A 25,489-nucleotide genomic window follows, 5' to 3' on the forward strand; every position below is an offset into this window, starting at 1 on the left:
CAATTTGCATTCTTGATCCCTTCGTTGATAGTAGCATCGTTGCCTTGCTTTTTTTTGGTGTCCTGCCTCTTACTGCAGTTTTGCTTCAATTTTTTTTTTTTTTTATTGATCCCAACCTACTGTGACGGACCCTTTTTTGTCTCCCTTTTCGTTTTTTTGTGTGTGTGTTCAATAAACCCTTGTATGCTATCCCTCTGTTAATCTTGTCTGCTGTGGAGTCCAACCTTGCTTCCGCATTCCCGGACCATAACAGATTTGTTGGTTTTCATCAGAGTTGAGTTACTGATTGCTGCGAGTAGATCGATAAACAATCCACATACTATCAATGTAAAAAAAAAAAATAATAATAAAACAATGGTCCTTGTGGTGTTAGTTAATGTTACTAAACAGTGTGGTCTTGAACGCTACCTGCATGCCATGAATGTGCTTTAAGTACAAATAAAGTGCACAACAGTCCTCTTATATCTCAATGTGCAAAATAAGGTGTCATAATCTGTTGGGCAGAAAATGATGCAAATAGCCAGCAATCAAACTGAGTTTAATATATTTATTAATTCGTTTTCTATGTCACTTATCCTAAGCATTTATTTACGCCGTATTCATGTTGCATATGTATGTTTATGATGTAACTTGTTTATTTAGCACCTTTTGTGATAATGAGACTCCAACTGAATGTAAAAGAGTGCTTATTTACCGCCATAAAAGCTTCAGGAGCAACATCTGATAAGGGCGCAAAATCCGAGAACACCAGCAGGACGATCATCAATTTAAACAGCGCTTTTACGTGACAAAAATATGATGGTTGGTAACCTGGTTCCGATCGGGTAAGGCAGCACTCTCTCGGTCACGGAGGCGGAGTCCATTACACGTCTCGGTTGAGGCAAACTGCATCAAAGTTTCCGTGTGCTGTGATGCACGGGCTATCTGCAAAAATAATGAACCTTATATCTTAATCATATGTGAAGCGCAGTTCTGCATGCTAACAACCTCCATGATTGCAATACGTTTCATCACCCAATAGTTTACTGTGAAGATCTACACAAAAAACAGGGGTTCTTGACAGCAAACACTCTCCTGAGTAGGAGAGTGTTTGCTGTCACTGTCACTAGACAAACTTGCCATATGAAAACTACCGCTTTTGTCCTATGCACGTCTCATCCCGTCTCTCCTGTTAATTTTGCTTTCACTGCTAATTTTGTGAAATATCAACAGTGTTGTCCTGCTCATTAATGTTCCACTCGGGTTCAAATTGAAAGGGCTGAACAGATGACATGTCTGTATAGCAAAAGAGTCATACTGTAAAAGCCCGGCAGCGCCACCAGTTGACATCACCGCCCACGTTGTATTGCGACGTCAACATCAATGGCGACCTACAAATTTTCCAAATCTTATAAAACCGAAAACATCAAGAGGGGTTTTAATATCAAATTATTATGACTCATACTAATATTTATCTTTTAAGAACTACAAGTCTGTCCGTGGATCTCTTTAAAGGGATCCTAGATCTTAAAGACATGAAATTCTTAAAAGATCAATGGTAGTATGAGTAATAATACTTTGATATTAAAAGCCCTCTTAATGTTTTCGTTTTCTTAAAATTTGTAAAATTATTTTAACTGATAGGTCGCCATTCTTGTTGACGGCACAGTGCGGTGACATCTCTTGGCCCGCTGCCGAACTTCCAACGTGTCATTCGTTAGCTACCCCAACACGTCGTCGGTTCTGCCTTCCAATTCGAACCAGAGCGGAAAAGTAAAGAGCAGGACAGCACTGTCGGTCGTTCACAAGACGAGCAGCAAAGCCTAAATGCAGAGCGGGAAATACCTGATGAGACAAGAGTTGGGCAAAACTGGTAAGGTACTTGCGGAATTGACAACTGAGCGAGAGAGTGCATCCTGTCGAGAAATCCAGCATTTGTTAGCAGATCTTCAAGGTGAGCTATTGCATGATCAAACTTATTCCAATATAATTATGTAGATTGTTAGCATCCAGAGCTGTTGTGTGCTTTACATACAGTACAGGCTAAAGGTTTGAACAAACCTTGTCATTCGTGCATTTTTATTTTCATGACTATTGACATTATAAACTCTCACTGAAGGTAATAAAACTATGAATGCACACGTGTGATAATCAGGATTAGAATTGTGTCGTGGCTGACTGTCCTCATTAAATTTGTCATCTGACGGGATCGAATCCTAGGATTGAGTGTCCTCCATGTCTTGTACATCGAACTCACGTTTAGCTACGTGAGGGTGGTCCATATTAAGTGCTCGGCATGCATCAGCTGGCCACTGTACCGCTGCATCGGACATGTCTGGATCAGTTTGAGTGGCAGCATCACTTATATTAGTTGAATACTGAACAGCTGTGACTAGCGGTATGCCCGAAGGTTTTACCGCTGTAGCAACAGGAGCGGCTTGCCTACTTAAGAGAGCGGCCAGAGTTTCTTGTCTTAGGCGCATTATTGCGCGCATTTCACTCGCTATCCGAGTGCGTTGAGGCTTCATGTGAGGGAAAATAGTCGGAACAGCATTTGATTTTTGTCTCCGCTTATATCCAGCCGCTCCGGTGAGCTCTTTCATAAGTTGTCGTCGACTACAAGCCTCAACCGCGGTAGGAGAAAAATGGCGAGAACAAAGCTTTGAGTCTTTGAGAAGTTTTGTCATTCTACAGCCATTTTCCCAAACCTTTCTCCTCTTCTTGTCAATAGGAAATCTGTGGAGACTCGCATAACTTCCCTGGTTTTCATATGACTGGAAATTGCATCCAAAAGCAGAACATCGTGGCATTTTACTTAGCGAGTTTAGGCAGCAATACACAATTGTTGTACACAATTGAAACGTCCCATTTACATCATCACTCCGAGCCCGCAAAACATGGCGCCAACTACCAGTCAAAATTTGTACTAAATATTATAAAATATTGCCATTTTATGTGTTTCTAACAACAAATTTTAGTACAAGAGAACAATTGTGGTTTATTAGAGCCTACATGTCTTTAAGATCGAGGATCCCTTTAAGGGTTTCTCTTATTTTGTCAACTTGAAAAAATAACATGCATCCTTTGTGCCCCCCCTCCCCTTTATTTCTTTAAAGGTAAAGGCAGCAGATGCGGACCCAGGTGTTTTTGGTCAAGTTACTTATTCCTTTGTCAATGATGTTGGCAAAAACCAATTCAGCATTGACTCAAGTGGCCAAATCATCACAGTGGAAAAACTTGATCGTGAGGACCCTGCAAATAAAGACATAATACTGGCTGTTCTCGCTCAAGACTCAGGTGGACGTGTTTCTTACTGTACAGTACAACTTACCATTTTGGATGACAATGATAATGCACCTCACTTCAGTGCTACTGAATACAGAGCCTCAGTCAGATCTGATGTGGCTAATGGCTTCCTGGTGACACAGATTAGTGCCATTGACTCTGATGACGGTACCAATGCCAGGGTTACATATTCGCTCTACAGTGAGGCACATGTCCCTGTGGCCGACATTTTGGAGATTGATCCTGAAAATGGCTGGATGGTGACAAAAGGAAGCTTCAGTCATTTGAGGAACTCGGTGTTATCTTTTTTTGTAAAAGCTGTGGATGGTGGAAGTCCAGTTCGCCACTCTCTAGTGTCGGTCTACATTCATGTTCTTCCTCCAGATTCCATCATTCCATCATTTAGCCAACAGCCTTACCTATTTAGCATACCAGAGGACACATTAATAGGCTATGCTATTGGTATGGTTCGCCTTAACAATCCCCCTGGATATGACACCCTTACAGCTACATTTTCCCTGGTTAATGGGGAAAATGGAGAAAACAACAAAGATGAGGTGTTTGTCATTGAAAAAGATACGGGTGTAATTAAGATTGATAAGCTCTTTGACCATGAGTTTATCAACGAATACCACTTCAAAGTTATTGCCACTGTGCAACAAGCCAAGCTGGATTCTGTAACTTCTGTTGATGTTGTTGTAAAAGTACTGGACCTCAATGACAATAAACCCTTCTTTGAGACCATCTCATACGAAGCCACTGTTTTGGAAGGAATGCCAATTGGAACCAGAGTTATTCAAGTCCAAGCACACGACCCAGACTCAGCTGCAAATGGACAAGTATCATACAGTCTCGGGGCCTTCATCCATTCAGAGGGTGATTCTAATGCTTTAACTGAAATGTTCAGTATTGACTCCAATGCAGGATGGATTTCCACTCGGAAGAACCTGAACCATGAGTCGACTCCATCCTACACATTCACTGTGATTGCCTCAGATCTAGGGGAGGCATTATCCCTTTCCAGTACCACCACTGTTACAGTGGCAGTATTAGACATCAATGATAACCCACCCATTTTCCTGGAGCAACGGTATGTTGGTACAGTGAATGAGAGTGACTCCCCAGGAGAAGTGGTTGCTGTGCTAAATACAAGAGATGATGACAGTTCTGCCATCAACAGACAAGTCAGCTATCACATAACTGGTAAGAACTTTTTCGTGTGTGTGTGTTTTTTTTTTATTGTTGTTGGAGAAGAAGTGATATTTATTAAAGGAGCAATATGTAACATTTGCACTTCAATTATTCATTAAATGTTCTTAATGTTTCAATAGCCATTAAAGAAACAGGCTTTTTAAAAATACTGGTTAGGCCAACATTTTCCTGTTTTAAAAGTCAATACTCAGTTTAGTTATTGTTTTGATTCGGTGTTTACAACGGTTGTCCACCCTCCATCAATCAGCCAATTACGAGATAAGTTCTTGTCCGTCCGTCCGTCCATCCATCCATCCATCCATCCATCCATCCATCCATCCATCCATCCATCCATCCCTTAGAGTAAGGGTGAGAAGCTTAGTCATATAGCGGTGAAAAGTGATATGATTCTAAGGGCCCATGCCCTGATGGGGCCCTGTTACGTGCCAAAGATGGCTCGCGAAAGGCGTAACATAAAACAATCCACACAAATGTACAAGTGGACACAAATTTATTTACACAATAATCAAACTCGCAATGAATGTGTACAAAATGCCGAGGAAGCGTGACTTCAGGGTAAGCCCAGGCCAAAACAACAAACAAAAGGAATTACACTCAAACCCCACCCGCTAACTAAGCCCTGATCATGTAAAAGGAACAAAGAAAAGACAGCTTCTAACCTAACTTCCTACTCTATACAAAACAGGAGAAAACGGGTTGAACAGAAATGGCGACATACCCTTACTTGCTTCAGTGCTCTTATTTACAGTGGTGAACAAAAACGATCCAATAATGAATAAACACAAAAGACCTCACCGAAAAAGCGGGAGTGTATCAAACTAGCGATCAAAATGCAAACGAGCGTGAATGGCGAGCAAACAGCTAGCGAGGAGGAACGCGACAGAATGCTGCCAAATTGCGACGTCCTAGAACGTTGACACCGGCAGGTTTAAGAAGCTTGGCGCCTTTTTCCCTGGCCAATCAGCGGCGGTGACGTCGTCGGTCCGTCCTGCGTCGATCAGCTGTCGTCACAGTGGGAGGGGAAGCAGCCAGCTGGTGGAGGCGACGATCAGCTGACTGGAAGAACCTCAGAAAATTAACTATTAAACGGCCAGGGCTGTCACAGGCCCACTAAGAAAATTAGAACATTAGGTAATCGTTTTCAAATTTAAATATTAATCATTATTATTTTGATAGGAATAAAACAAAGGGTTTCTTTGTCTTGTTTTATTTTTTGTCAAAAAGTAAACACCCAGACAGCATATGTATTCCCCCCCATCCCCCGTATTTTCATTAAATGGTTTGGTCTACCCTTCCTTTGATCAGACCGGGAGCAGCGGTGCGCATTTACACCAGTCAAAGACTCGGAGTGCGCGGTACTGCAGAAATGTTTTCAAAACAAAAATCGGGTTATCACAAGAGGAAAGAAAAGAAAGCAAAACAGGAGAGGGGTAGAAAAGGCCAACAGAATGTGACAAAGTGCTTCCCAAAGGAAGGTTGGTGTCTTGTGTTAGTGTAGTGCTGCATTTTACCCCACTCCAGCCCCATCTGTAACCTTGCGATGTCTATTGCAAAGCTCCGAAGCGAGGTCCCAGCTCACTCTGTAAGAAATAAGGGATTTTCCCAGCCTCAATGAGCGACATTCACCTATTCAAAAGCATGAATTCCAAATAATGACGGCATTTTTCGGTATCCTACAGATGTTGAAAGTTGGTGTGGAAATTTTCTTTTTAAAATCGGCTTGAATCCAGTTTGTCAAGAATTTATTGGGAATTTAGTTTGTCATCAATTGAATTTAGTTTGCTAACAAGGGACCTTGCTTTGGAGCTGTAGCCTATAGTGGAGATCGCGAGTTTCCAGATGGGGCTAAGCCGACTCTATAATGAAATACTCTAACTGTTTGCTCGCTAGTGTTTGCTCCACTTTTAGCTTACATATAATCAGTACAGCAGGCAAACCCTTAGCAAGCTCTTCATACTAAAACAGTTGTCTCTGCCCTTGCCTCTTTTGGTGGGGCCCAAAGTGATATGTTTTAATGGGGCCCAAAATCCCTGGCAGGGCCCCTGAGCTCAGTCATCCGGGATAGACTCGGTGTCGAGCCGCTACTCCTCCGTGTTAAGAGGAGGCAGTTGAGGTGGCTCTGTCATCTGGTTCGGATGCCTCCTGGACATCTCCCTGGAGAAGTGTTCCGGGCATGTCCCACCAGCGGGAGGCCCCGGAGACGACCCAGGGCATGCTGGAAAGACTATGTCTGTCGTTTTTTGTTTTTTTTTCAATGTTGACAATTTTTTTATGATGCATGCTTTAATTTTAGCACAGGAAACATAGAGCAGGTAGTACTTCCACATGCGAGTAAGAGCGCATGTACACACGAAGAAGAGCGTATTTGCTCCCACAAAGAAGTCGTGCAGTCGTGAAAGAGAGCGAGGGGAAAGATGACAGCTGCAAGCCTGCCCACATATTTGTTGCTGGTGAAGCATCCACGGAGGCAGCACCTATATATAACACCTTGTGTACTGTTTATTGTGCATTTTTAATTGTGGTCAAATACTTGGGGTGTTAGGTTTTGTGTTGGTTCCCTCCTAGTGTATCCCTGTGAATGCCCATTGATTTCACCTGTGTGCCTGCTCCTAGTGTATCCTCCAATCTGCAGCCTCCTGTGTCACCCACCTGTTCCTCGTTTGACTCGTTACCCTGTGTCTATATAAGCTCCCTGTTTTTGTCTTGTCCCTACCTTGCCAATGTTAATGTCCATGTGCACGTCAGCGTCAAATCTTGCCTGTTCCTATGTCGCAGCCCTCGTGTTCCTAAGCCTAAGTTTTTGATACCAGTCTTTTGCTAGTACCCTGACTTCTGTTTGACTTAAGAGTTGTTGGATTCCCCGGTCGTTTTGTTTGTACTTTGTTTTTTGTTGGCTTTAATTAAATACTTTTTGCATCGTCTATCTGCCTCGCCTGCCTTTCCCTGCATTTGGGTCCAAACCACCTGCCTGCCCGCAAACCCTGACATGGGGCGAGTTTATGTGATTGTTTTTAATGATGTGCATACACTAACTGATACATGCTAATCGTTTGTGTGGATCGTTATTGCTGTATCAGCAGTTAGCTATGAACACAAATTTGGCTGTTATTGAAGATGAAACTGATTTAATTTCATTTTTATTTTAGTTTCATTCTGAAAGTGTTGATGTCATGAGCAGCTGAATAAAGTCAGCAAGCCACACAGATGTCTGAAATTGTCATTTCGGAGCTTAGCTCACTGTTTTAGGACTTAGCTCCAACGTCTTGGCGAGGACATTACAATGATGAATAATACATGTTTTTGGATAGTTATTTTGAGATTTGAGATGTATTTAGGAGTACTTAAAGGATTCATTCTGATTTATGCGGAAATTCGGGTTACGTCGCCAGCGTAGGAGCGGAACTCGTTCGTAACCTGGCGACAAAATGTAGTACAAAGCACTTCCATTTTTTTTTACAATTCCCATTTTCACAAACACTGTCACTGATCAAATTATACTTTATTAACATGGGATGGATCACAAAAATATAAAAAAATAAATAATCATAATATGAGGGAAAGAGGCATAGGCTATATCAAAAATACATCTAATACTGGTAACATTGCTATGGCTCAAAAGGTTGACTCCTGTTTTAAAAAGAAATCTCTCCCTCATTTTGGGCGTAGGACCAAATCCAGCCATGACAATTTTTTTCTCTCCAATTTTTGTCAAATATTTATTGTTAATGCTATACATAGCACAGACATTGCCTGGCATGGCCAGACTGTTCTCCCTGTATTTTTCAAACACTGTGAGAATAGTCTAGGACCCAGCCCATTAACGGCTTCTCGAGCAAGAACAGAATCAACTGTCCAATCAGATGCGTTTATTTGCGTGACGTGTTCTCAATGAGCACCGTCACTCTCCCGCGTCGGAGGCCGTCTCCACAACAACACAGATAGTGAACAAGAGAGCCGAGAATATGTTCCAATCCACATAAATCAGTTTTAAATTACCAAAAACACATTGACACAAGTCATTGACAACAGTCTGTCTCACGCTAGCCATGTTGAATAAACTCAGCTCTCCTCGTATGTTTACTTCCGCACACAAGTCCCTCGTCGCTTTACTAACGTCATGTCCGCTCACCGCTGTCTGTTTGCTGTGGCTTGCGCCGCCCTGGAAATTTTATCCGCTGAATGGTGGCCAGACTCAATAGCTGGAACAGCGTTGAGTCTGGTGTACCAGGCTAGCACAGACAGGGACCAGCCCGCTGTAGGTTCTGTATTACTAAATTAGTGCATAAACATGCATCTCAAAAATAGTTTTTACACACGTTTGAAACAATGTTTTGGTTCAAATATGAAGCAAATGCCGTCATTTCAGTCATGTCGGTTTTGCCTCTCACAGGAAGCCCTGAAGTTGCAAATCATTTTCAGTACAAAGAGGAAGAAACCGTCAATGCTTCACCAAGATTCACTTGCTATACAGACAACACTTGCTAATAATAATATAATAGAACAATATCAAATATTTGTTGTAGTTGTTGAATATATTGTTAATATGTGAGGCTAAACATTAATCAATGGATTACCCTGGAAACATGATAAAACCTATGTCATATTTTTCAAATGTAATAGAGAGTTGTATCCAGTGTTGTTAATAACGGCGTTACAATATAACGGCGTTACTAACGGCATTATTTTTTTCAGCAATGAGTAATCTAATTAATTACTTTTCTCATCTTGGCAACGCCGTTACCGTTACTGAGGCGGGAAAGGCGTGCGTTACCATGCGTTACTAAGTTGGTTGAATAAAAAAAGTCTGAGAGAAACGGTCTCACGGGGACGAGAGCAGAGCAGCAGTGGGGAAGACGCCGTTGCAACCGCGATGCTAGGTGGCTCCAATAATACCTGACTGTAGCCATAGCCGACAAACTACGCCCACATGACACGGTAGATATCATATTATAGAACTAGATGCAAAAACTGACACAGCTGTTTTAAGGACTACATGCGTTAGTAAACAGCCGCCATCTTAAAGCAGTAGACCTCTCAGGAAGGCCCTGATGTAGAGATCCTTCCTAGCGAACCTAAGTAACTTTTTTTTTTTTTTTTTAATCTAAAATGCTTCTAAATCGGCAAAATCTTAACTTAAATCTATCTTTAAATGATGAAACAGTTTTAAAACTTACACATGTTTAAAGTAGACAGAATGGAACTAATGCAATAACGGGAGCAATTTTAACAACTTTAACGGTTGATTCACAACTTTAAATGACTTCCACACATAGCAAAGGTTACTAGCTAGTTATCGCAATACCCTTGTGTCTAGTTAAGTGCAGGGTAAAGAATTGGGCTAGGGCCAATTGTCCCCCAAATCCTTTAAACTTCACATTGTGTGACCTGTTTTTTTTTGTTTGTTTTTTTGAGAAAAAAAAATATCACTAGTTACTTTGCCAAGTAACTAATTACTCTTACATTCAGGTAACTGAGTTACTAACGCAATTACTTTTTGGGAGAAGTAATTTGTAACTGTAATTAATTACTATTTTAAAGTAAAATTAACAACACTGGTTGTATCCGTATGAAGAATTTTTAAGTAACATAAACTACAAGTACACACATAGAGATTTGAAGCTCTGGATATTGAAGCTAAAAGAAACAATTAAAATTGATGGAAACAAGATCAGTGATATGATTGAATAAATAGAAAGAATTAAGATATAAGGATTACCTCCTTTATTTAATTCATAGACAAATAAAATGCTGATCAAGTTGATATTTCCCATGAGGCTCAGAGAGGCGCTCCTTAGAGACGGGAGATAAAAGATCTAATGAATAATTTCTGATGGAAGCTATGATTTATCTTAATTGCATTGCAATGAGTGTCAACTACATGGAATAGCATGCCCGTGCACTTGACAGCCGTGAAAGAAATTGGTCACGGGATTCAATTTGATTGTGATTTTCAATTTTTTCTTCAAGGTATTCAAAACAATTTTACATTGCTTCTTGAGTAACACAGTCATGCAGGGATCATTATGAATAATTAATATCTAGTCTTTAAGTCACTGAGGCTTTAGTGGTAAATTCGTTATCTATACGTACATGCATACAGTCATGTGAAAAAAATAGGACACCCCCTTAAATATTCAGTTCTTTATGAAAAAATGTTCACATATCAATGTCTGATCTTGGTTTTCTTTAACTCTAGAAAAGAACGTGATTTAATTGCAGGTAAACAGCAAAAATTAACATTGTTTTACTCATTAAACTGAATATTACAACAAAAATGCATATTCTAACTGAGGAAAAAGTTGAGACACCCAACCACCTAAAAGCTAGTGTTACCCCCCTCTCACACCTTTAACTTCATTGAAACGCTTTTTGTAGCCATCTAAAAGTCTTTAACATCAGTCTGAAGAAAGTTTTCCCCACTCCTCAACCCAGAATACTTTCAGCTGTGAGATGTTTGAGGGGTTTCTTGCATGTACAACCCGTTTCAAGTCACCCCACAGCATCTTAATAGAATTAAGATCTGGGCTTTGACTTGGCCATTCCATGACTCTCCATTTCTTTTCAGCCAGTCCTTGGTGGATTTACTGGTATTTTTGTGGGTCGTTGTCATGTTGCAGGGTCCAGTTTCGCTTCAGCCCTAATTTTTTCAAAAATAATCTCACATGTTCCTCAAGCACCCTCTGATACACGATAGAACTCATGATGGATTCTATGATGGTGAGCTGGCCAGGTCCTGCTGTAGCAAAGCATCCCAAACCATGACACTTCCACCTCCATGCTTCACAGTTGGTAGGAGGTTCTTTTCCTGGAATGCTGTATTGGGTTCACGCCAAACATGTCCTCTGCTCTGGTGTCCAAATAATTCAATTTTAGATTCATCTGTTCAAAGAACATTATTCCAGTCCTGGGCTTTGTCTACTTTCCCTTTGGCAAACTTCAGTCTGGCCGTCATGTTCTTCTTGGAGAGCAAAGGTTTCCTCCTCGCACACCTCCCATGAAGGTTAAAAAGTCTGTTTCTGATCTTAGAGGCAAGCACTTTCACATCAACAGTAGCAAGAGCCTGCTGTAGGTCCCGTGATAACATTTTAGGGTTTTTGGAGACTTTTTAGCATCTTGCAGTCTGCTCTCGGGGTAAACTTGCTTGGACAGCCGGACCTGGGCATGTTGGCAGTTGTTTTGAATGTCCCCCACTAGAAGACTATTTTCCGGACAGTGGAATGGCTGATTTTATATTCTTTTGAGATGTTTTGAAATCCCTTACCAGACTCATAAACGTCTACAATCTTCTTTCTGAAGGCCTCAGACAGCTTTTTTGATCTCGCCATGGTGTCCTCTCTCACTTCAACAGTCAGTCACTATTGAAAGTATTCTACGTTGAGGATTGGGGCAAACTTTCTTCACACCGATTTCAAAGACTGGTAGATTCCTACAAAAAGTGTCTCACTGAAGTAGCATTTTTGTTGCTATATTTGGTTTAATGAGTAAAACAATGTTATTTTTTGTTGTTTACCTGCAATTAAATCCCTTTCTACCCACCTCTCGACATATTCACTTTTTCTTTCTCAACATTGGATCAACACAAATATAGCCAAATATTTCTCCATGTGAACAAACCAAACTATAATGACAAAAGTTTTTTTAATTGATATTGTAATAAAAAAGACAAATGTTCATTTTACTCAGTGAGAAACATGTTGGGAATGCTAAAGAGAAACTACCAAAATGGTTGAAATAGATAAATGAGGTAGTCATGGTGGTTCGCATTTTCAACACGTTATAATGGAAAACTACCAAAGTGTGCAAGGATATCACCCCAAGTTTTAAAATTCTTGTTCAAATGGAATAATGGAAATGTGTACAGAAAGGTTGTTCAGTTGGGATTTTCTTCGACTAGAGCAGGGGTCGGAAACCCAAAATATTGAAAGAGCCATATTAGGCCATAAAAAAAAATAATAATAATAATGTCTGGAGCCGCAAAAACTTAAAAGCCATATATAAGCATTATAATGAAGGCAACACATGTTGTATGTATCTATATTAGCTCTATTAACCTACTATCAAAATGGCTTAGTTGGCTATAAACACATAAAGATTCATAAAACGTCATGATTAAATGTTTATCTTCCTTGCAGTGCATTCTATAGAGAATGACGCACCATGTGACTACTTACTGTTGTCCTATACTGCCTCAACTTAACTTCATTACAATATTAATGAATTATGTTTAATTGCTCTGATAAAATTAAAGAAATCCAAAATTTAATATCATTTGTATTATGAAGATTTGAAAAACAAAAACAACAACAAAATAAAACGTGCAAAACGTGCCCCTTATCTTGGCAACAAACAAAGTGCAACAAAACGCAGCCGGGGCATTTATAAAAAAAAATAAAACAACACCCTTTGAAAAAGGTAAAGTATATAATCGGGGTTCACGTACTTGCATAAAAGCGATGGGTGTTCAGTATTGATCACATCACACGACTCATCACAGGCAATTGAGTATGCTGCTGAATTAATGTCCTTGATTTGCTGATTGGTGAAGTAGCCTGCCATTTTTATGGCCCTTTCCTTCACTGTCTTTGTGTCTGTATTATCTCAGTTTTGTTTTTGAAGTCTGCAAATAGGTGTTGATGAATGACTCCTTATTTACCAGTCACAAACTGTGAACGGTTTTCTACGCTTTATTTATCCTGGGTTGCAACAAAACTTGCACCAGTAGTGGAGTTTGGAGATGCAATCAACTTTTTAAATCTATTTTTGCACTCCTCTAATTTCTCCAGAAGTAATGCATTCACACTTACTGGGTACTCAGCTGGAAAAGTAGTATGCCTTCCCTGCAAATGTCTTTCCACATTACTCCTTTTGTGATTTGACTACTTCTCACTACAGACCAAACATTCAGAAAATCCTTCCGCATTAGTAATGAATGCAATTGATTCAGCCCAAGAAATGTTGAATCCTCTGTTCTTCTCAGTTGTTTTCTCTTTTTCTCTTTGGAATCTAAGTCCCATCATATATTCGCTCGTTTGTTTACAACAGCCCCACTGCTGATAGAAACGGCTATGACGCAAATTTTCGTTGACAAAAATGTTGAAATGTCATAATTACTGTACACATTTTTACAGCAATGGAAAACGTTAAGATTGTGTCATTTTTGTACTCCTACAGAAACCATGTTAAAACAAAAAATATATTTCCCTTCCCCATCTTTTTCAATATTGAAAGATTTTTTGAAACGCTCCAGGGAGCCACTTGGGCAGCGCTAAAGGGCCGCATGCGGCTCTAAAAACACGGGTTGCCGACCCCCAGACTAGAGTCATTTATATAACTAGCAATCTGTTTATATATTTCTCATTACTATTAGACCATTTAAACCAACACTCCAAGTATTAAACAATAAAAGTATATTCATCAAAATAATAGAAATACATAGTACAATACAATAATGTTCCAGTTATTTATTTGTAGCCTACTTACTTGTAATTATGAATAAACAAAGTGTGTAAACGACTCAGACATGAGATTAATTTAATTCGCCTGCTTTCACTGTTTTACAGGTGGGAACTATCGAGGTGTGTTTGCATTGGGTCTGGTACAGGGTGAATGGAAAATGTATGTGAAAGGTTTGCTGGACAGAGAAGAACGCAGCCTCTACATTATTAATGTCACCGCAAGCGATGGACTATTTGTTTCCCAAGCAAATGTGGAGGTCACAGTGATGGACGCCAATGATAACAAACCCATCTGTAACCAGGTGACTATTAGGCGTGGTTTTGCAACGGTCTCCATTTTTTGAATGCACTGGGTTTGACTATACCAAAGGACTATAAATTATTTTAAACCAAATGCAGCAAGCTGGTGTCAAAGCTTTAGAAATTATTTAAATGAAAAGCTGTGTGTCTGATTGTGCTTTGAACATATGTCCACAGGCACTCTATACTGCTACCGTTCCAGAGAATATCCCAGTGAACAGTGTGCTTCTAAGAGTCGGTGCTACGGATAAAGATGTGGGCATCAGTGCCTGGATTCGATACTCCTTGCAGGGCGTTGGATCCCATGACTTCAGCATTGACCCAGACACAGGTATGAATGCAACTAATACTGTAGATTTGTTGACATTTACACACGTCCTTGTGCATTGTGTATACTGTCAGACACAGGCACAGTGACAATGGTCCAATCATGCACTGATCACTGATAAGCATTGTTGGGAGTAACTGAGGAGCCATTTACATGGTGATGCTGTGACGCCAAGACGAAATGACTGTGTTGTGGAATGGCCTCGCCTCTATACGGTGACGGCGAAGATGCAAACTTTGATTCCGGCCTCTTAAGCGGAATGATTCGATTGCGGAGATTTCTTCGCAACCTTATGAATGCAACGTTCTCGCTCCGATGACGTCAGCACTTGCACACACCACTTTGGGCAAAACAATACAAACATGGTGGAACGTTGACTTTAATAGTGTTCTTGTTTGTTTTTATGATATTTTTTTTTATTTAAACAAGTAGTATTTTATTTCAGGTTTTGGGCCTTTTAAGAACATTTTGAAATCCGTAAATTCTCTTTGATAAATGACAGACAAATTGTGCAATATGGCCCTTAAATTGTAAAATAAGGTAATATTATAATGAAAAAGATTTTACATGATAAAGCATTTTTTACTTTCATTTGTCCTGGGTCATCCCCGGGGCCTTCCGCCAATGCGATATGCCCGGAACACCTCTCCAGGAAGGCATCGGCGAGGCATCTTAAGCAGATGCCCGAGCCACCTCAACTGGCTCCCTTTCAACGTGGAGAAGTCGCGGCTGGACACTGAGTCCCTCCCGCATGACCGAGTTTCTCACCCTATCTCTAAGGGAGAGCCCGGACACGAAACTCATTTCGGCGGCTTGTATGCAGGATCTTGTCCTTTCGGTCACGACCCACAGTTCGTGATCATAGGTGAGGGTGGGAACGTAGATCGACTGGTAAATCGAGAGCTTCGCCTTTCGGCTCGGCTTCTTCTTCACCACCATGGACCGGTGCAGAGTCCACATTACTGCAGACGCTGCGCCGATCTGCTGGTCGATCTCCCGCTCCCTCCTACCCTCACTCGTGAACAAGACCCCAAGATACTTAAACTACTTCACTTGGGGCAGGATCTCATCCCCGACCCTGAGAGGGCACGCCACCCTTTTCCGACTGAGGACCATGAGCTCGGATTTAGAGGTGCTGATCTTCATCCTAACCGCTTCACACTCAGTGAGAGGTCAGGGTTTGATGAAGCCAAATGCACCACATCATCTGCAAATAGCAGAGATGCAATGCTGAGGCCACCAAACCGGACACTCTCAATGCGTTGGCTGCACCTAGAAATTCTGTCCATAAAAAACAGGGCAGCCTTGGCGGAGTCCAACCCTCACTGGGAATGAATTCCACTTACTACCGGCAATGCGGACCAAAGTCTAACACCAATCGCACAGGGACCGAACAGCCCTTACCAAGGGGCTTAGTACTCTCAGAGCACCCCCCACAGGACTCCCCAAGGCACACGGTCGAACGCCTTCTCCAAGTCCACAAAACATATGTAGACTGGTTGAGCGAACTCTCGTGCACCCTCGAAGATCCTGCCGAGGGTGTAGAGCTGGTCCACTGTTCTACGGCCTGGACGAAAACCGCACTGCTCCGCCTGAATCCAAGATTAGTTTTTTTATTTCATAATGTCATTTTTCAATAAAATGAGATTTTACAAAAGCATTTTTCACAGTCATTTTTTTCATAATGTCTTTCTCCACAATGGCCTATTTATTCCATAATGTCGTTTTCCAGCACAATGAAGCGTGTGCTGTCAATCAAATACATAAGGCATAGTCAGTTAAGGGATTGACTGGATCGTGGTCACCTCAGATTGAACTATAAAAGAATCATTAATATCTCAAAAATTATTACAGCACAAACGATAATTTTTGCAGCACATATCGGCGCAAACGTAGCACAAACGTTGGTGACCAGTTTGGAGTGAATTGGACAATTCGGGTGGCTGGTGACCTCAGATTGACTTACGAAAGAATCATTATTATCTCAAAAAATGATTACTGCACAAATGCCAATTTTTAAGGGGGGGCCAGGATAGCGTAACCCCCCCCCCCCGGTGGCCGAAAATGCCTTTGCACGTAATTGACTTTCAAATGCAGTGATCCCTCGTTTTTCGCAGTTAATGGGGACCAGAACCTGCCGCAATAAGTGAAAAAAAGTGAAGTAGTGCACCCCCACCCGAAAAAAAAAAAAAAAAAAAAATTCTTTTTTGTGTGTGTGTCTATTCAATGTATTTATTCAGATTTAGCATTGGAAAGAGATACATATAAGACATGGTTTTTCACTTTTCACAGAGTATAATTAAAAAAAAAATAAGCATGTATAAATATATATTTTAATAAATGTTTTTAAGACATTTCAAATGTAATAATTATGATAAGTTTTAAACATGTTACTGTCCCACTGAATTATTTTTAAACAAGATAAAGTAAAAGAAAAATGCTTGGCTTTATTAAATGCTTCATTAAGTGAGTCTTCTCAAATCTGCTCGAGCTGCTCACTTACACACAATGAGTTGCCACAGCAATTGTTCAACAAGTTTAAACGATGATTGACACATGCAGTGCTTTTGAAGTCCGTGACTCTGGCAAGATCAAACACATTCATCTCTCAATCATCGTTAACTTTAATAAGCAACTCCAGTGCATGTGCACTACCTGCCTGACAAACAGAGCATGGAGAGGGAGGGAGCGAGAGTGAGACTACGCGATCAGCTCGGGACAGCTCATCTGTATTTTTTTCATTTAACTGAAAAAAAATGGATGGACTGAGGGCGTCAAGTTTGAAGCGCGAAGTAGCGAGGGATCGCTGTATATGAATTTAAAATGAAGACGTTGCTGGTAAAATGTTTATAAAAGTTGTAAAGCAAGAAAACAACAAAAATGAATTAAATGAACAAATATTTGAATAATGGGTCAAAATTAATTTTCGAACATATCATGTGACTAGCACCTTAGAGACAGTCATTTGCTTTGCTTAGCCAAAACCACCTGAGGACAGAAGAAACAAGATGGATATACATATTTTTTTTCAAACTTAAGCTTTCAAAAGCGACAACAATTACTGAGCGAGAACCAAGGGTTGAAGATGTGGACCATGAAACGCCTCAAAGCATCGCCAAAATGGTGAGTGGAGTTCGAGTTTGTCCCACTGAAGACGCCAATTGTACAACAGCGCCACAACCTGACGTACCATATTCAATGGACGATGTCCTTGCCCAAATGCATTGCTGTGCTGAGCAGCCTGATTTAGAATTGTCCTTAAAAATGATAGGAAACAAAAAACGATCATTTTCAATAAGTGATTATAAATATTTCTAGCTGGAATATTCAGTCAAAAAGGATGGCTTCTCCTGTTTTGCCTGCCGCCATGTTCAAACTCACTACGGTGAGGATTCGTTTCGCAAGGGTGAGAATGACTGGAAAAACGTGGCATTCAGTTGAATATCTGGCGGAACGCAAAAATCGGCGTCTTCCTCTCCACACAAAGACGCGCACGCTCAAACACACACGCACTCCCACACACACAAAGCTGGGATGCCTGTATTTACAAGCATGGGCCAAGCTACTACAGAGCATATCTCTTGGAAGTTAATTTTATTGCTGACACCGCGTTTCGGGGTCATCAACATGTTTTGCCCCCCGTGCCACAAAAGTCAAACTCTGTCTATGGGCACAAGCCGGCACAATCGTAGCACAAAGGTTTGCGACCACTTTGGCGCGAATGATTAATCTATCAAAAAGTATAACGGCACAAGTGATACTTTACAAATGTAGCACAAACAAATTACATAGTTTTTATTTGAAATATTTACAATATGAGAGGGGAGCAATTTCAATCTAATCCACGCAGCACATTAATCTATACTTTTTCTTAAGCATGAAAATAGAGTCCCCTGATACGAATCAATGTTTTTTCCTACATGATGTTTTGTCTTATAATTCCATTACCAGGTGATATCAAGACGTCAGTAGCGCTGGACCGAGAGGTGACACCTCACTACAGGCTGGTTGCCCTGGCAACTGACGGTGGTGGGCGGTGGTGCCGCGCTGAGGTGTGGGTGGAAGTGACAGATATGAATGACAACCCACCTATCTTTACGCTGCCACACTATACAGCAAGTGTATATGAAGACACTGCCACTAAAGCCCTTCTCACTCGTATCCAAGCTATTGACCCTGATGAAGGTGATGTTTTTTTAAACATATTACTTTTGTCATAAAAATACTACAACTTGGTATATTAACCGATATATTCTTGCTTCCTTTAAATCCTAAATTCAATGAATACACACGTAGCAAATTTCCATCACCAATTTGAATGCATAAATGAATTCCAGCATGAAATATCTTAAACATGTTATTATTCTGTTAAAAATGTGCAACTAAAGGTGTGTGAAAAAGTATCTTAACCTTTTGGAATTTCTCACATTACTGCATAAAATCACCATCAGATGTGATCTGACCTTTGTCAAAATCACACAGATGAAAAAAACTGTCTGCTTTAACTAAAACCGCCCAAACATTTATAGGTTTCATATTTTAATGAGGATAGTATGCAAACAATGACAGAAGGGGGAGAAATAAGTTAGTGAACTATCACATTTAATATTTTATGCCCCCCCCACCTTTTGGCAGCAATAATGTCAACCATATGCTTCCTGTAGCCCAGTACTTCTCAAATAGTGGGGCGCGCCCCCCCAGGGGGGCACAGAGTGATGCCAGGGGTGGCGCATGTGACCTGGGGAACATACTTTTTTTTTTTTTTTTTCCCATACTAGAATAAAGTTTACTTGCACATCCACTCAGTGGGTGGCAGTGGCGCTCTCATTTTCAGAGTGCGCGCAGTAATTTTGAACTAAGCAAGAGCACATAGAAAAGAGATATGAAGAGCTGTGCGCTATTTTTGAAAGGCGTTTTCCAGTCGGACTCATGCAGCGACCCACTGTCTTCTCTGGTTCTCACGTGTCCGCCAGAGAAGTGCCATTTTCGGCTTGGGATCGTCACGACGACAGCCCTCATCTATGGTTCTCCCTCGGCCACCGAGAATGCGCTTTTTTCGGGCCGTTTGCCTTTTGGCTTTGACTTTTAATACAGTGGGAGATGAGGAAAGACCACTGTTTACTGCGTCTAAAAAAATTAAAGCGGACAGTCGGAAGCCAAATCAATTAAGACGCCACTTAAAGACATTAGACCTCAATCTCATTGATAAGCTGCTTGATTGTTTGTCAGCGAAAACGTGCCGAATATTGCCAACAATCATCCCGCTTTGTCAGTGTTATATCAAGAAACTAGGGAGCACTGTTAGCATGTTCAGTGCAAAATAACCCCACACCATTGCAACGGAGGTGATACTGTGAGCAGCGAAAATAAAAACGGTCCTTCTGTACAAAGACACTCTTTTTTTTTTCTTCTATTCAGTTTTGTTTTTTCAGTCAATTTTTTGGCGTTTGTCCTCCTGAGTTAATGTTTCTAATCAATTTCAAATGGTCAAAAAACGTACCTTGAGTGTATTTTTACAGTTTGGATGTGACTTTTTTTTTTTTTTTTTTTAAATTCCGGCAAATTGATGTACCCTAAGTTTTTTCTGTTATAAACAAAACAATGCTAATAAAGTCATACTGTATTATAAGTTGATCTGTTACTTTTTTTTCTAACAGAAAAAAAAGGAAACAATTTTAGATAGAGGCGTACTTATAATAGTAATATTATAGACAAATTATACTATTTACAGTGGCGGCAGAGAGTTTGGGGGGGCGCGAAACATTTACTTCTCCCTTGGGGGGGCGTAACAGAAAATAACTGAGAAGCACTGCTGTAGCCGCAGATCAGTCTGGCACATCGATCAGGACTAATCTTGGCCCATTCTTCGCTACAGAACTGCTGTAGTTCAGTCATATTCCTGGGATGTCTGGCATGAATCACTGTCTTTAAGTCATACCACAACATCTTAATGGGGTTCAAGTCTGGACTTTGACTTGGCCACTCCAGAATGTGTATTTTGTTCTTCTGAAACCATTCTGAAATTGATTTACTTCTGTGTTTTGGATCATGGTTTTGTTGCAGCATCCATCCTCTTTTTAACTTCAACTGTCTGACAGACGGCCTCAGGTTTTCCTGCAAAACATACTCATAAATATTTGAATTCATTCTTTATTTATTATTGCAAGTTGGCCAGGCCCTGAGGTAGCAAAACAACTCCAAATCATTGTGCTCCCTCCACCATGCTTCTCTGTGGGGATGAGGTGTTAATGTTGGTGAGCTACTCCATTTTTCCTCCACACTTGACGTTCTGTGTTACTCCCAAACAATTCAACTTTGGTTTCATCAGTCCACAAAATATTTTGTCAAAACGTCTGTGGAGTCAAGTGCCTTTAAGCGAGCAACAATGTCGTTTTTAGACAGCTGTGGCTTGCTCCGTGAAGTCCTCCTATGAACACCATTCTTGGCCATAGTTTTCCATTTAGTTGATGTGTGCACAGAGATAGTGGATTGTGCCAGTGGTTTCTGTAACTCTTTAGCAGACACTTCTTGCGAGAGAAACAACAGTGCCAAACTCTCTCCCTTTGTAGACAACTTCTCTGACTGTCGATTGATGAACATCCAGACCTTTAGAGATGGTTTTGTATCCTTTCCCAGCTTTATACAAATCAAAAACCCTTGATCGCTGGTCTTCAGACGGCTCTTTTGACCAAGCCATGATGCACATCAGACAATGCTTCTCATCAAGACATTTCCTACCTGGAGTGTGTTTTATAGTAGGCAGGGCAGCTTTAAACCACTCATCAGTAATTGAGCACACACCTGACTTAAATTTTGGGTAAAAATTGGTTTCAATTGCTCTTTTAGTCCCCTAAGGCAGATAGTTCCATTACTTATTTCCCCCCCTTCTGTCATTGTTTGCATGCTATCCTCATTAAAATATGAAAATCTATAAATGTTTGGTTGGTTTTAGTTAAAACAGACACAGTATTTTCATCTGTGTGATTTTAACAAAGATCAGATCACTTTTGATGGTGATTTTTGCAGAAATGTGAGAAATTCCAAAAGGTTCTGATACTTTTTCTTACCACTGTACCATTTACATTAAAAATATTTAAGGTCATTATTAAAGTATCAATTTCATTGAAATCCATTTTCACATCAATAATAGATATGAACATTATGTATGTGAATGCATTTTACTTGTTGTTGAATTCTTCGAGGAATACTCTCTTGTATGAATACTACATTATTATTTTCTTGGCAGAGAATGAATTAGGCATATATTATTTCACACTTCACTATTCTCATTATGTTGGGTGTCCACACAATGTCATTTCTTTTCTCTCACTCTCTAGGCAATGTTTTGTCCTTTCAAAAGAAAATAACTAGAGCTACTTATTTTGTCTGTGCAGCTGGCCCTGGACGTACAGTTGTCTACTCCCTAGCAGACTCTGCTGATGGTTCATTCTCTATTGATAAGTCAACTGGCATCGTGGTGCTTGAACGTATCCTGGACAGAGAGATTCAGTCATCTTATCAAATCAAAATATGTGCCTCTGATCAGGGTTTACCTGTGCCCCTCTCTTCATCGGTCAATGTTACAATCACCGTATTGGACATAAATGACAACCCACCAGTGTTTGAGCGTCGGGATCAGTTGGTGACCATTCCAGAGGATGTGGCAGTAGGCACCAAGATTCTCACAGTGTATGCCGCTAGTAAGGACATAGGAACCAATGCTGAGATCACCTACAGTATACGATCAGGAAATGAACATGGAAAGTTCGGTATCCATTCTCTTTTTGGTGAGTTTGACATTTGACAGTTTATTGTTTTTACAGGAAGTCTGGAGTTACGAACGTGTTCCATTCCTACTCTGGTGACGTAAAGCGAATTTCCGCGTAAATTTACAAAGAACAGAATCAAAAAGCCTTTATTGTCATTCCAACGATTCATTTGCAACCGAAAGTATGGAACACGACTGCTGTTCCAAGTGTTCCTCATACCGTTGTTTTCAAAATGTGCTGCACTATATCTTTTTTATTAACGAGTATTTTTTTTTTCTGCTCACCGCCCCATAGGTTCCATTATAGTTGCCCAGTCACTGGATTATGAAACTTGCAGGGACTACTTCTTAACAGTGGAGGCTCAAGACAGGGGTACACCTCCGTTGAGTGCCATTACCACTGTCAACATAAATGTGACTGATGTCAATGACAATGCCCCCATGTTCAGCCGTGACTTATATACCACTGTTGTGTCAGAGGATGCCACCATTGGAGAGTCGGTTGTACAGGTATGTTCAGAATAGTTGATGTGTCATTTATGAACTTTGTGACCGAGACATGAAGGTTCATCTTTACGTAGGTTTACATTTCCACGGAATTTCTACTCATACTGTATTTTCAAGATTTAGAAACATTTATGCTTGGATCTTCAAAACAAAACAAACAAAAAAATCAAACATGTAAAATTAAATATGAGGTGTGTTAACCATTTGGAACTGGTCAAAGAATTTTGTCACATTTCACGGGCGGGCTGGCGGTGTGCGACCAAATGCAGGGAAATGGTACGGAGGTGAGGCAGACTGGTGGTGCAACAATGATTTAATTGAGGTTACCACAAAAACAAAGTCCAAACAAAACGACCAGGGATCAAAAATGCAACAGTAAACAAAAGTCAGGCTAGCAATTCAACTCACAGGGACATAAGGCAGGACGAGGGCACAGGAACACGCGGGGCTCAAATGCTGACATGAACAATGTTGCAACGTATCTGAACCTTTTGGAATTTCTCATATTTCTGCTTAAAATCACCATCAAATATCATCTGATCTTTATCAAAAACACACAGATGAAAAAACTGTCTGCTTTAGATAAAACTGCGCAATAATTTATAGGTTTTCATATTTTAATGAGGATAGCATGCAAACAATGACAGAAGGGGGAAAATAAGTAAATGTACCGTCTGCCTCAGGAGACTTAAAGAGCAATTGAAACCTATTTTTAACCACACATTTTAAGTCAGGTGTGTGCCCAATCACTGATGAGTGGTTTAAAGCTGCCCTGCCCACTATAAAACACACACCGGGTAACAATTGTCTTGATGAGAAGCATTGTCCGATGTGCATCATGGCTCGGTCAAAAGAGCTGTCTGAAGACCTGCGATCAAGGGTTGTTGATTTGTATAAAGCTGGGAAGGGATACAAAACCATCTCTAAAAGTCTGGATGTTCATCAGTTGACAGTCAGAGAAGCTGTCTACAAATGGAGAGAGTTTGGCACTGTTGCTTCTCTCCCAAGGAGTGGCCCTCCACCAAAGATGGCGCCAAGAGTTCAGCGCAGAATACTCAGAGAGGTAAAAAAAGAACCCTAGTGTGTCTGCTAAAGACTTACAGAAATCACTAGCACAGTCCAACATCTCTCTGGACACATGAACTATAAAGCTATGGCCAAGAATGCTGTTCATGGGAGGACTCCAAGGAGGACGCCACTGCTGTCAAAAAAAAAAAAAAAAACATTTTTTACAACATTGTTACAGCAATTACAACATTAAACAATAACATTGTTTAATGTTTGCAAAAAGGCACTTGGACATTCTACATATGTTTTGTTTAATTATTTGGGGGTTAACACACAACGTCATGTGTGGAGGAAAAATGGAACAGCTCACCAACATCTACACCTCATCCTCACCATGAAGCATGGTGGAGGGAGCATCATGATCTGGGGCTGTTTTGCTTCCTCTGGGCCTGGACTTGCAATCATTAATGGAAGAATGAATTCAAAAGTTTATCAGGATGTTTTGCAGGAAAACCTGAAGCCGTCTGTCAGACAGTTGAAGACCAAGTCCAGACTTGAACCCCATTGAGATGCTGTGGCATGACCTAAAGACACCGATTCATGCTCGACATCCCAGGAATCTGACTGAACTACAGTAGTTTTGTAGAGAAGAATGGGCCAAGATTAGTCCTGATTGATGTGCCAGACTGATCTGCAGCTACAGGAAGTGTCTAGTTATTGTTATGTTATTCCTGCCAAAGGTCAACCAACCAAATATTAAATGTGATTGTTCACATACTTATTTTCCACCTTCTGTCATTGTTTGCAAACTACCCTCATTATAATATGAAACCTATAAATGTTTGGGTGGGTTTTCTTTCATCTGTGTTATATTGACAGAGATCAGATTACATTTGATGCTGATTTTATGCAGAAATTTGAGAAATTTCAAAAGGTTAATATACTTTTTCATACCACTACATAAAACTTTGTAAAACAGTATTTAATATAATTAGCTCCTGTGGCATTAGTTGTCTTCATACAGTATTGCACTGTTTTTTGTTGGCCATTCCAGATAATACAGTATTTTTTTCACAACTATTGTACAAACCTGCATTATTAAATAATGTGGAACAAATGCTGGAGAGTTATGCAGAATGAGCAACAAAAATCAGCAAGCCACATTTAGTTAATATATTGCACATTATCTTCAGGCAATGTTGGCTTTTGCATTTGTTTTGGCTGCTCATTGTACTGTAAATTGTTCATTTTTGCTCCCTTGGGGATAGTGTGAGCAATCACTCAATCAATCAAACCTTAATTTAAGTGCTGTACAGCACATAATGAAAAAACAACAGGAGCACAACAGTAAAAACGCTGTATGCAAAGACCTGCATGCACTTTTTCATTTATTTATACACACATATGCACAATTTTATTTTAAAAACCAACGGAAATAAATTAAAATTAGAGAGTAATGGGCAAATATTGTTAGTATTTAGCTGTTGTTTTTTTTCAATTTGTATACTTTGATGGACACTTTTTGAGAGACTCTTTTGGTGCGATATAATGATATATACAAAGTACTTCACTAATTGGTTGGCGGTCTGGAAATAAAGACATATTTGTATTCTGACAGCCTGTCTTCTCCTGATAAAACATACAGGA

General features: G+C 40.3%; 1 protein-coding gene across 5 annotated transcripts in view; it reads left to right on the plus strand.

The window, feature by feature from the left end:
* fat3a (FAT atypical cadherin 3a) overlaps positions 1–25,489 on the plus strand; it is a 434,014-nt gene that overhangs the window by 321,765 nt on the left and 86,760 nt on the right. For all 5 annotated transcript variants that reach the window (XM_057838805.1, XM_057838806.1, XM_057838808.1 and 2 more), the window contains 6 exons: positions 3,096–4,467; positions 14,037–14,233; positions 14,409–14,562; positions 18,511–18,744; positions 21,954–22,346; positions 22,623–22,837. In XM_057838805.1, the coding sequence (XP_057694788.1) occupies positions 3,096–4,467; positions 14,037–14,233; positions 14,409–14,562; positions 18,511–18,744; positions 21,954–22,346; positions 22,623–22,837 (2,565 nt within the window). The remainder of the gene's footprint in view (positions 1–3,095; positions 4,468–14,036; positions 14,234–14,408; positions 14,563–18,510; positions 18,745–21,953; positions 22,347–22,622; positions 22,838–25,489) is intronic.

This window comes from Corythoichthys intestinalis, chromosome 6, assembly GCF_030265065.1.
Source record: "Corythoichthys intestinalis isolate RoL2023-P3 chromosome 6, ASM3026506v1, whole genome shotgun sequence".
Taxonomy (NCBI): Eukaryota; Metazoa; Chordata; class Actinopteri; order Syngnathiformes; family Syngnathidae; genus Corythoichthys; species Corythoichthys intestinalis.